General features: G+C 33.2%; 1 protein-coding gene across 23 annotated transcripts in view; it reads left to right on the plus strand.

Moving 5' to 3' along the window:
- The window catches only part of DLG1 (discs large MAGUK scaffold protein 1), a 241,560-nt gene that overhangs the window by 183,637 nt on the left and 44,845 nt on the right, over positions 1–13,078 (plus strand). For all 23 annotated transcript variants that reach the window (XM_019723532.2, XM_074329838.1, XM_019723561.2 and 20 more), the window contains 2 exons: positions 2,892–2,994; positions 10,426–10,540. In XM_019723532.2, coding sequence (XP_019579091.2) covers positions 2,892–2,994; positions 10,426–10,540 — 218 coding nt within the window. The remainder of the gene's footprint in view (positions 1–2,891; positions 2,995–10,425; positions 10,541–13,078) is intronic.

The following is a 13,078-nucleotide window of genomic DNA, read 5'->3' on the forward strand; positions in this document are numbered from 1 at the left end:
GGTTAAAAAACAAGATCTAACTATTTTATGAAAGACATAAAATACTGAAGCCGACTCAAGAAATATAAAATCTGGATAGACCAACAACAATTAAGGAGATTGATTTGATAATCAAAACTTCCCACAAAGGAAAAAGCGCAGGATCAAATGGCCTCACTGGTATAGTCTACCAAACGTTTAAAGGAGAATTAATACCAGTCATTCACAGACTCTTCCCAAAAAAAGAATAGGCATGAAGAACACTTCCCAACTCATTTTATTCTTATATCAAACCAGACAAGGACATCACAAGAAGAGAAAACTACAAACCAATATCCCTTGTGAATATAGATCTATAAGAATCCTCAACCTAATAGCAAACTGGATCCAGCAGCACAGAAGAGGATTAAATACCATCATTAAAAAAGGAATACACACCATAACTAGGTGGACTTTGTCTAAAGAATGCATGGTTGGTTCAATGTAGGAAAACTAATCAAGATACCATTTTGATAAAGGACATAAACCATATGATCATCTCTGTAGACACAGAAAAAGCACTTGAAAACCAGCAGTTTTACATCATAGCACTGAACAAATTAGGAATAGAAGAGAACTTCCTTAACCTGTGAAAGAGTATAAAAAACTGATAGCTTACGTCATACTAAATGCTAAATAAAACACTGAAGGCTTTCCTTCAAAGATCAGGAACAAGAATACAAGGGTGTCCACTCTTGCCACTTCTGTTAAATATTGTATTGCAGTTTCTTAGAACTAATAAACAACCTCAGCAAGTTTGCAGGTCAGAGAATCACTACAAGAAACAGTTATATTTCTAGATACCGGTATTAAACAACCTGAAAGTGAATTAAGAAAACAATTCTATTTACAGTAGTATCAAAAAGAATGAAAAACTTAGGAATAAATTTAACCAAGTGGATAAATAAAATGTGGAATATCCATACAGTGGTGTATTATTCAGCCATAAGTAATGAAGTACTGATACATGCTACAAGGGTCAACCATGCAGATATGCTAAGTGAAAGAAGCCAAACACAAATGGTCATGTGTTATAGTATCCCATTTATTTAAAATATACAGAATAGACAAATCCACAGAATCAGAAAGTAGATTAGTGGTTGCTAAGGGACAAGGGGAGAGGGAAGGGAGGAAAGCCTGCTAGTGAGTAGTGAGCTTCTTTTGGGTACTTAAAATGTTTTGGAATTAGATCACGGTAATGGTTGACATCCTTGTGAACGTACTAAAAACAACTAAATCATACACTTTAAAAGTGTGAGTTTTATGTAAATTATATCTCCCTTCTTTAAGTGTTAATGTAAAAAAGGGATCCTTGGGCTATTTACACAAATATGTCTCACTATAGGTTATTTCTTCTAAAATATTTTTAATACTGTATCTTCCATCAAAATGTTCAATGATATTTAAGAAAGTTTTTAATTTGTAGCCTTGTTAACAAATTATTCTCTTTTGAATCTATGTAAGCTTTCTTCAAATTTTTCCTGTGCAAAAGGGTTTGATGCTCAGGGAATAATTCGTTAAAACTTATAATCTTCTCTACAATAATCAATGAAATTTTATCTTCCTTTTTATTTCTTTCCTAATTTGTTCTCCTGGGAATTAGGAAGATTTTCTTTATGTTCAAATTAGAACTATTTATATATTGTGTTGAGGTTGTTTTTTTTTTATAACCTTCAGCTAGAGACATTCTCTAATAAAACCACATTCTGTTACATTTGTTTAAATTAAAATTTTTGAATCTTGGTTTTCATTCAGGAAGTTTGTGTGTATTCTAACTTAATTGCATAATGATATCCTTTATAGATCATATAAACTATTAGGTCTTTACATGGTTAAAATGTTCTTTTGTGTAAATTTTATGATCCCAAGAATTTCTGGACTTAACAGTCAAATTTGCCAAAATTGGTAGGGGATCTTTAATAGATTTTAGATTAGATGCTGATAAAACAGGTTTTCATATAAAAATTGCGTGACAGTTCTTTTTCTTCCAAAAATATTTAATGAAGATCCTGAACATTGCTGTATTCTATTAATTGCTGGTTCTTAGGGAGAAAAGACTACTTAAATATTTAAAGTTTATTACATTCTAATGTAACACTCCATAAATGTCCCAATGAGTTTTTCTTGTAGTAGAAAGGTACAATCTTTTAAGATAGTGTGCTTTGCAGTATATGCTTGTTATTGCCAGCCTTCCAGAAATAAGAACTAAGTTGCTTATTTTTCTGGAGTGGGTTGATCACCTCAGTAATTATTTCACTCAAGGAAGGGCCCTTTATTTAAAAAAATGAAACATTGTGCATTTGATAACATTTATTCTATTTAAATTTTAGTCCTTGAAATCTGAGCTATTTTAATTCTTTTAAATAATTGTTTTTCTGTTAACTCCAAATGAAGGGAATCTTTAATTTGGGAAAGGAAGAGAATTGGAATTGAGATTAGTAAATAGAAGTGAAAATGCAGCAGGAGTTGAAAGGATGCTACAAAATGAATTTCTCTCCCATTGCTTGAGTTACTGGTGAAATGAAATGTACAAAATGATGACACTTGTTGATTTTTTAGGTTGTCAGATTAAGGTACGTTTCTCAAAAGATGGATAGACAACTTTCTGGAAAACCTAGGGGGAAGTGTTTTGATTTTTCTCACTCAACATTAAACAAAGTATTTTTAGTGACTAAAATTACTTTGATTAATAGTAATATTTTGTTTTACTGTATGATAAATTTTTAGTAAACCGGAACAAGGCAATATTTTAGTGCTAAAGTAATTGCAAGTAAAATTTTTTTTAATCTACGCTTACTCAACGAACAGGCTATTGTGATTTCTAATCAGTATGATAACTTTCTTTCAAATTTAAGATTTGGTTTGATTTACAGGTAAACAGTGTTGACCTTAGAACTGCCAGCCATGAGCAGGCAGCAGCCGCTTTGAAAAATGCTGGCCAAGCTGTCACAATTGTTGCACAGTATCGACCTGAAGGTAATGAAATTCTTGCTATCAGTGTTTATTGTTTATTTCGATTTTTAGAATTCTTCCTCTTAATGTTTAACTTTCTAAATTTAACTTTTTTTTATGTTTTGGTCTGATTTATTATTCTAGTCTAGTATATGGTCTGATTTATTATTCTAGTTATGTTCAATCTGACCTAATTCACTATCCAGGTCAAAGTGTTTTTGATGGGATGTAGGAACTTGTATCTGTCAACTCTTATGAGTATTTCACTTTTATTTGGATTAATTTTCATGTGTTTATTTGTAAAAATCCGTCCTATAAGCAAATACCTTTTAACATAACTTTTACTAATTCAGTAATTCAAAAGGATAATAAAAACCATAAACAAAGATAGGATAATATTGCCAAAGAAAATTAAGTCATCCCAATTTTTTCTAACTTTTGTACTAGACTATATTTACTAATATCAAGGTTTAATATATGTTTCTAATAACCTCTACGGCTATTTAAAATAAAGAGAAAGAATACAAGTTCGGGATGTAATGTGTTTCTAGATAGTGAAATATCATTAACATGACCTTACTAAGTTTCTAGGGGAAGAAGGTGGTAATGGAAAATTTGAGGTCATGCCATATTACACATATATAAGACTCTGGTGTGCACCAGCATAACCACTTCTCCAGTAAAACCTCAGTGGAATTTTAAAAGCTTAAACACCCAGAAGAATACACAGCATACCGATTAATGTTCATAAACAACAAAGTGAAGAAGGAAAGAATGATGTGACTAAAGGAGCCAAGTGAAACGTTCTATAATTTAGCAACTGTTACTTTTATTATTATTTCCTTGGAGTGTAATTTATTTTTGTAACAAAACCTAATATGTGTTTTAGTTGATCAAAGTAGCATGTTGGGCATTGCTTGCTGTTTCATAATACCTTCAGTCTTGTAAACCTCAGCAGTTGAAGTTCTGTAACTGAACTTAATTCATTTACATAAGAGGTAAATTCCAAATAAATTCTCATTAACCAAACAAATAGGGACTAGTGTATGAAGTCAGAATGTCAATTTATTAATTTTTGTAAAAAACAAAACTGCCAGTGGGACCACACATGCTTTTATCTTTTGACCAACACATTCTTGCCCTATAAGTATACTATATGGAAGTCAAGTTATAATCACTGGTTGCTTAGTATTATAGAAAGACTCTCATTTATATGTTTATAAGGAGTATAGACTGTTTAGTTATGAAGAAGAGTAAGTCAGTATCTGCTCCCTGACCTCCCCAGAAAGCAACAAAGAAAATAAACAGATACACACTCTCCTACCCATACAACTCCACCTCACATTAAGTTAAACTAAGAAAATTGATAGAATACTTGAACAGCAAAATATAGGTAAGCAGCTTGAGACCTGGCAGAAGCTGCAAGAAAAGAGGGGAAGGGTAAAAACACATAGGATGCTGAGAATACTCAGTGGTGGCAGAACTTAGAATATGACAGAAAATTGCTCTTCCAAAATGCAAGGGTCTTGTTTTTGAGGTGTAAAAAAATCCTTGTTTATGGCAAGCCTTGTGGGAATTGGCGTGAGCAGCCTAGAGCAGAAGCCATTCTTGATGTGGTTTGGTTTAAAGAAATAGAGGACCCATATTGGGTGAAAGCAATCTGTCTTCATAGCATCCTATAATGTGACAATCTCTTGATTTTAAAGGCTGCAAAGAACCTGTGTTTCCATCCCCCCATAATCCCAAAACTTTGTGGTCCAGCCAAATATCTTGTCCAGCAAAATCCAACTCATTAAGTCCTAAGTAATTGAAAAGTAACTGGCCTGGCATTCATATAAAGATAATAATATGAAAATGTAGAAACAGACAGCAAAGCTTAGCAATGGATAAAGGTTAGTCACGCACATTCACACATATGATACGTACAAAGGAAAACAGTGACACACGTTAGATGAAAATTTGATCTTAGTGTTTTTAACAACTTATGCATTCACTCTTTAAAAGAAGACCACAAAGTAAAAATGTAAGAACAGATGTAGGCAAAGATGGTTTAACAACCAGAAGAGATTAATTGTTCTAAACTAGCTTGTTCTGAACTAGCAGAACCCAGAAAAGAAGAAGAGAAACAAATTTTTTAAATTAGAACACCAAGACAGAGAGACAGTGCAGAAAAATTAATAGGGGACGTAGAGGATATGATAGTAAAAGTAAACAAAATGAAACAAAAATGAGGATTTTAAAAGATGAGCGAGAAAATATTAGCAATGAAAGATAGGCAATTGTGTATATGGAACATATACATAATTAGAGTTTCTAAGAAAAGAAAAATTTTTTAAAGAAGAGAATAAGTGTTTGAAATTATAATACATTCAAGAAAACTTACCAGGCCGGCCCGGTGGCTCAGGTGGTTGGTGCACCATGCTCCTAACGTGGCAGGTTCGAGTTCCACATGGGCCAGTGAGCTGCACCCTCTCAGCTAAGACTGTGAACAACAGCTCTCTCTGGAGCTGGGCTGCCGTGAGCAGCCAGAGGTCAGCGTGAGCTGCTGTGTCCTGCTGCAGGCTGCTCTGCTGCCGTGGGCTGCTCTGCTGCCATGGGCTACTCTGCTGCCGTGGGCTGTAATGAGCAGCCGGTGGCCAGCGTGAGTGGCCGGCAGCCGGCGAGAGCTGCTGTGGCCGGCAACCGACTGCTTCAGCAAGGGGGAGCGCAGGGCTCATAATACCATCATGGGCCAGGGAGTTGTGTCCTACACAACTAGACTGAGAAACAACAACTTGAACTGGTATGGGAGTAGGGGGAGGCGGAAGAAGGGGAGGAAAAACAAGAAAACTTGCCTGAATTAAAAAGAAGTGAATCTTTGTATTCAAAGGACACAGCATCATAGAAAATTGAATGGTCAAAATTAGAAGGGTCAAAATTCAGGCATATTCTAGTTGATGTTTATCAAGAAAGAATCTTCTGGGACCTAGTAAAAATATTGTTATTAATAAGGGGGTAAAAATTAATTGATGGAAGAAGAACTACTCTAATGCTTGGTAAGCATAGGCCAGAACAAGAATAGTTAATTTTACCATTTTTATATTTAGTAGCTCTTAACTAAGCCTGATGTACTCATTTATGCACTACATGTACTTGCCACTGATGATTAGTAAGGGTGGGCCACCCTTTTCCTAGGATAGTTATTGAATGGTCCCAGGAATCTCTCTTTCAGATTTTTTTCTGTGCTTGTACTATTTTTCTTTATTTTTTGTGATTTCTATACTTTTCTTCTAATGAACTTTTCTGATTGATACCTTTTCTTTAGTTTATTCGAAACTAAACTAATCTTGATGGAGACATTTTGTGTCAAGGAGAATTTGTATTTATTTTTCAAGGTTAGATCCTTATGTTGATTACTCTTGTATTTGTATCTTCTTTCTGAACATCCCCTGAACACCAGATTTATATGTCCTATTTGATTTCTCCAGTTATTATTTCTCCGTAATGTTTGAAACTGAACATTTCTCCGTAATGTTTGAAACAGTTCTTTTACTGTCTCTGTAAATGATACCTCCATTGATGCTTAAGTCATAAGCTTAGGAATCATCCATGACTTCCCACCCTTTTCTCAACCTCTGTGTCATGGCCACTACCCTAACCAAGACCATCATCATCTCTTAGCTATTCTAATAGCCTCTAACAATTTCTCCTCTAACAATTTCTCCTCACTTCTTTCTTGATTTTCTCCAATCCATTCTCTGTTCCTTGACCAAAATATTAAATACAAAGATTGGGTTGTATAATTATCCATTTAAAACATTTCCCATCATACTGTGGATAAATTCCAAACCTGATAATAGGGTGAGCAAGGCCCTCTGTGACGGAGCACTGCCCGATACCTGTACTCTACTGCATGCCCTGTACGCCTCCCTTTTCTCCTTAAGTCTAACCATACAGGCCTTCTTGATTGCACTAGATATTTTCCTAATTCTCTGCGTATTCTGCTCTTTCTTAAAATATTATTTTCTCTCTTTACATGGCTGGCTTCTTTTCGTGATTGCATTTATCATGGCACTGTTATATTTTTCCTTTTAACACTTAACACAATTTATAATTATATGTTTAGTTAAGTGCCTATTTGTTTATTATTTATTTAAGCCTTGCTCTAAAGACTTACCAAATATGTAGCTGTATCCCTACATACAGATGATGAAGTAGATTCAGATAACAAAGCTAGTAATAGTTAGGATTCAGTCCCAGGTCTGATGCCTTCAAAATCTAGATTCTTTTCACTAGGAATATTTTGATGATTGCTTGGTCTGGCAGTGATGATGTATACTGTAATTTTTTACCACAGCTATGGTACCAATGCCTAATAAACACAAGAGTAAGTACCAATAGAGCACAGAAGACAGCCATTGCCTGGGGAATTCAAAGGGAGGTACATATTGCCTGACAGGAGAAAAGATGCCATAGAGTATGATGGAGGTTTAACTGGCAAACCTAAAGGGTAGGATTTAGATGGTCAGAAGAAAGGACATTCTAGGTAAAGAATAACAGAAGAGCAAAGATAGAGTTAAGATTGAAAAAGCATGTTTTGGGTATTTTGAAATTCACCTGTCCTCCTGGCTGTGTTACTACTTAATGTTTATTAGACAGTGTCACTATAGCTTTATGTTTTAATACTAATTATGTATTTTTAACAAATGTATTTTTGTCGTATAGCACTTTTTTAAAAAACATTTTACATCATCAGTATGTAACTGCTATGAAGGCCAAGGATATAAGTTAAAGATGAAACTCAGATTTTCTTTCTCAGTGAGCTGGCCATTTTAAGAAGTACAAAAGGAGTTGCCTGACACTGATAATGAGTCATCTCCTTGCAGTTAGTATCTTCACTTTTACGAAGACCAGTTCCTTTGATAATCTGACAGATATACGAAGGTCAGACAGTTAAGTTCACAAACTCATCCTAGAAAAAGTGCTACACACCTCATTGCTGAATATCACTACAGTCACCTTCAAAGTACTCCCCTTGGGAAGCTATGCACCAACGCCAGCACCTAGTCTACCCTTTAAAGCAATTCTGGAACTCTTTTTCTGGAATGGCCATCAGAGCTGTCGTCGTATTACCCTGATGTCCTGAAGGTCATCAAACTGTCTTCCTTTCAATATTTCCTTTATCTTCAGGTAGAGAAAGAAGTCATTGGGGGCCAGATCAGGTGAGTAGGGAGGGTGTTCCAATACAGTTATCTGTTTACTGGCTAAAAACTCCCTCACACACAGTGCCATGTGAGCTGGTGCATTGTCATGATGCAAGAGCCATGAATTGTTGGCAAAAAGTTCAGGTCGTCTTTTTCACGCAGCCTTTTCAGCACTTCCAAATAGTAAACTTGGTTAACTGTCCAGCTGGTACAAATTCATAATGAATAATCCCTCTGATATCAAAAAAGGTCAGCAACATCATTGCAACAAGTTCGTGAACTTAATTGTCAACCTTCATATATGAAATTATGGCGTACTCTTACTATTACTACAGCAAGATTATCACTATTATTATTAAGTAAAGTAAACAAGGTGGAAAAATGTGTATGTTGCTGTTTAAGAAAGAAGTAATACATATGTTTATATATACACACAATTATTTATACATAATTATGCATTATATACGTACATTAAAGTAATATAGAATAGGTATATTTGCATGTACATATGTATCTGCTTATATTATTAAGAATGGAAGAATAAACCTTTCTTTAAATTTTTATATATAATAACCAGTGCAAAGTATGGAAAGAGGAAAGAATAGAAGCTGAACTTCTTTTTTAATATCATGTTTTATAGATTTGACTTTGGAACTATTTTGCTTACCTATAAAAACCAATGAAAAATTTTAAAAGCAACCCCTAAAAATTAAAGTTGAAAATAAAAAAGAGCAAATGAACCTAAATGTATGTCCAGTTGGCAGCATTAATACCTAGGAAGGAACTATTCAAGTGTTCAAATAGTAATTCACTAGTATATCCCTAGTAGGCCATACTCTGAGGATAAAAAGAACTAGGGAAAATAGTTAACTGTTTTCAATAATACTGTCATAGTCATAGTGTCATAGTGTTGATGGTGTTATTTTAAGACTGTTGTGAATGTAATATTGGATTAAACAAGTCATCATGCAGTACTCTTAATTCTGTTATCTCCAGTGTCTTAAGAACCAGGATTCTTCATATGCAAGAAAGTACATATAGATATGATAGAAGAAATTAAGTAAAAATCTAATGGTCCTAATTTTTAATGGTAAAAACCTAATGGTCCTAATTTTTAATGGTCCACTATAAACTCATGGTGTACTTTGTATTTTTATCTATTCTCTATCCATCAATCTGTCTGTATCTTAGCTGTGTCTACACAGACTAAAGATTTGACATGAGTTGATAATTGTTGAATTGTAGTGGATATATTATACTAATCAGTCTACTAACGTTTATACTTTAAGTTCTCTATTTTAAAGGACAATAAAAGAATATTACATATTGTGAATTTTTAAATGTTTTAAGTTTTTTATGAACTGTTGCTTCAATTAATCTTAGTATCCATAAAACAAACTTGGTATCTATGATGAAAGGAAGAGTAACTCAACCATAATCACTCTTACTTTTAACTCTGTTCTTAAACTCACAGACAGGTTATTTGCTCTTGCTGTAAGACTGGTTTTATGAAAAAATCTGATAGGATCTGATCTAATTGTAAAATAAATTGATTATTGTAAATAGAGAAAAACGTACAAGTGTATAGCCATTTTTGAAAAAACGCTTAAGGTTTTTGTTATTAATAGATTTAGTAGTTTTTAACATATGATACAGTTTAAAGTGGTCCATCTTCAAAATCATACTGATTGTATAAAAAAAAAATCTTAAATGTTTGTTACTTCAGATTGCCTTTGTGTCTTATTTTGGCATTTTTAAAATTTATAAATTATAAAATGTGTTGAAGTAAATTTTGTTAATTTTTTAAGGCATAGTTATTTTATAGACCCTGGACAAGTTCTATATTTAAGAATGTAAGATTAACTGATTTCCTCACAGGGAAAAATAAAGTGTCTAGTATAAATTTTAGGTTTCTTTTTATAAGTATAAAAATCACTATTCCTGATTTTTAATTTTTAAAGTTTATAGTTAGACAGTAATGTAAGATCGATACTACTCGATGCATGAAAATTGTTTTTTAATTGACTAAATGTGATACAAACTTTAAAATAGCATAGAGAAAAATTTTAATTCAGCCCATTCTAATTTATGGTACATTTAGAAGATTATTAATTTTTGAAATTTGCATACTGGGCAAAATCTTACACAGAGTAATCTCTTAAGATTCTAACCACATTTAGTCAGTTACTCGATAGATTACATAGTTAATACTTTATCATCAAGTAACTTTTTTTTTTAGAATATAAATTTATTTTTATTTTTCTCCCATCAGAATACAGTCGTTTTGAAGCCAAAATACATGATTTACGGGAGCAGATGATGAATAGTAGCATTAGTTCAGGATCAGGTTCTCTCCGAACTAGCCAGAAGCGATCCCTCTATGTCAGGTAAATTTTTTACTTAATTATAGCAATCCTTAATTATTTATGCATGCACATTCTTTCAGGTTTTTCACTATAACTGACTTTAGTTTTGCTATAGAAAAACATATTCTAAACCAAGGCAATGTTTATTTATGATTGATTTCCTGACGGTATGTCATTCAAGAGTTGGAATATTATTGTGATTTGTTAATGAAAATTATATAAACCATTGAATAATAATAGTATGATAAAGACTAAATATAGACCAGAAAATTTTTAAGTTATTTTACTGAATCAGTGTTATAGTTTGATATGTCAATTCATCCAACACTCATATGTACCTGTATTCTTTTATAATAAAATATTCTGTTTAACATTTAATTACCATGGCAATTTTCATAATAGCACAGAGAGCATACAAAAATAATAGCTTAAAATGTGAATAGCCTCAGCAAAGAATGCAGATTACCAAACCACTCATTCTGCCTCTTCCACTTAATTTCAAATATAGTCCTGTCACCGTTAATAAAATTAATAGCACTTAGAGTCACGTGACTGTGTAATATCTGTCATTACTCAGTCAACCAGTATATTATGAACACACTTCAACCCTCCATTTTTCCTGGACTTAATAAATGTCTCATTTTCATTTGCTTAATTTTCCATGTACTTATTACTGAGTTCCTTTATCTTACAGTAACCTCTCTAGAGTTTTTCACATGGTGAAACATGTGGTCATAAATGTGGTCTTATCAATGTTTTTTTTCCCGTCTTTCTGCTCCAATCACGACTAGCTTCTCTCTAGACTTGCGGTATAGCTCGTATGGGACTTGCCTGTTCCCTTTGGCTCTCTACTGTGTCAGCCTGTTCCCTATATTCCACATTTTCTTCTTTCTCAATTTATTTTTATTTGCCAGAGAACATTCTCTCCAGTAAATCCCTGAGAAAAAAAGGTGTGTGGGAGGTACTTTTTTGAGTCTTAGCATGTCTAAAAATGACTTTATTTTCCCTTCTCCTTAATAGAGAATTGGGAGGTTATGGGAGGTTATGATATCCTATTTTCCAGAAACCCCTTCTTGTTATTTGATTGTTGCTTCTTGTCATCTTTGTATTTTGTGGATATAGTATCTTCTCATGTTTCTTCTGCTTCTTGAATTCTCTGCTTTCTCTGTATTCCTTTTTTTTGGTTTGCTTGTTTTCTTTAGGGGTGTGTGTGTGTGTGTGGCTATTTTTAAATGTTTAGTGATTCTTATTTTCTATTCTTATGAATATACATTGAAGCTAGTGAATTTAACTGAAAGATAATTGACTTTTTCATTGCCTTCTCCTTCCCCGTGTCATGCTTTTCTTTGGGGTCATTAAATATCTCTAGAAAATAATCCTTGATCTCTTGGCTGTGGTATAAACCAGGTTACTAGATTTCAGTTTTCAGTGTGCAGATTTCTTATTTATTCATCTATTTTTGGTCCAGCACCTTCTACCTCATTCCAAAGTACAGAGCTTTTCAAATTCAATTTCTCTAGAAACTAAACCTCTGGTTTTCTTTGGGGTTGGGGACAGGAAAAGGGACATGAAGAATTTAAGGTCTATATACAGTGTTTCCACCAGTTCTTCTGTTTTAACAACTGTAACTTATCTCTGCCTACCTAGATACTGGACACCTCTAATTCATAAGGATTTCTAGGGTTTTGTGGAATAAATCTTATTCCAATATCCCTCCTTCAGGCACCCTATTTAGAGCCTCCTTCACTCTGCTAAGTTTAGTTACCATCATCCAAAAACGTGTTAAGCTCTTTTCTTCTATTGTCATTTCTCTTTTGTCTTCCTTCCTTCCTTTCTTTCTTTTTGTCACTTTAGTGAGTTTCAGGATGGAGAGGAAATAGAAACATGTAGCCAGTCTGCCAGAAATCTAATGGTTCTTTTCAGTAAATGTATTTTTAATTTCAGAAGTAAAAAAAATAAAAACTGAAGGCTACAAAAGGCAACATATAGTATGATACAATTTATAAAGCTCTGAAACAAGTGAAAGCATACATAATTACTTAGTCACATATGTGTGATAAAACCAAACCAACAAAAAATGGGTGAGGGTCAAGGAAATAAGCAGCATATTCAAAATGGTTACCTTCTACTAGCGCTTTACTCTGAATCTGAGGGAATCAGGAGCAAGGGGGAAAAATACATAGGTGAGCATAAGTTACTGATACGAGTTTTGTATATAGTCTTACATTGGACAGTAGATTAAAGGTGTTTGTTCATCATAGTCTTATGATCAGTAACTTATATAAGTATTCTATGGGTTCCTTTTTTATGAATAAAATATATTAAAAATATATTAAAAGACAAAACTTAAATGCTAACATCATTCATCAATAACGTAGTTATTTCATTTTTGTAATTCAAAAGATTAATTTGTGATAATAAAAATGTCACAATGGTAGTATTTTCCCTTTTCTGAATGTCTTTTGGCATTTGTTCTACCTCTTAATGTACTTTATTTTCTATTTTACATTATGTTTATTTGTATCCTCGTCATCTTTGACAACGGTCTTTACCATATCT

The sequence above is a fragment of the Rhinolophus sinicus genome, linkage group LG01, assembly GCF_036562045.2.
Source record: "Rhinolophus sinicus isolate RSC01 linkage group LG01, ASM3656204v1, whole genome shotgun sequence".
Classification (NCBI taxonomy): Eukaryota; Metazoa; Chordata; class Mammalia; order Chiroptera; family Rhinolophidae; genus Rhinolophus; species Rhinolophus sinicus.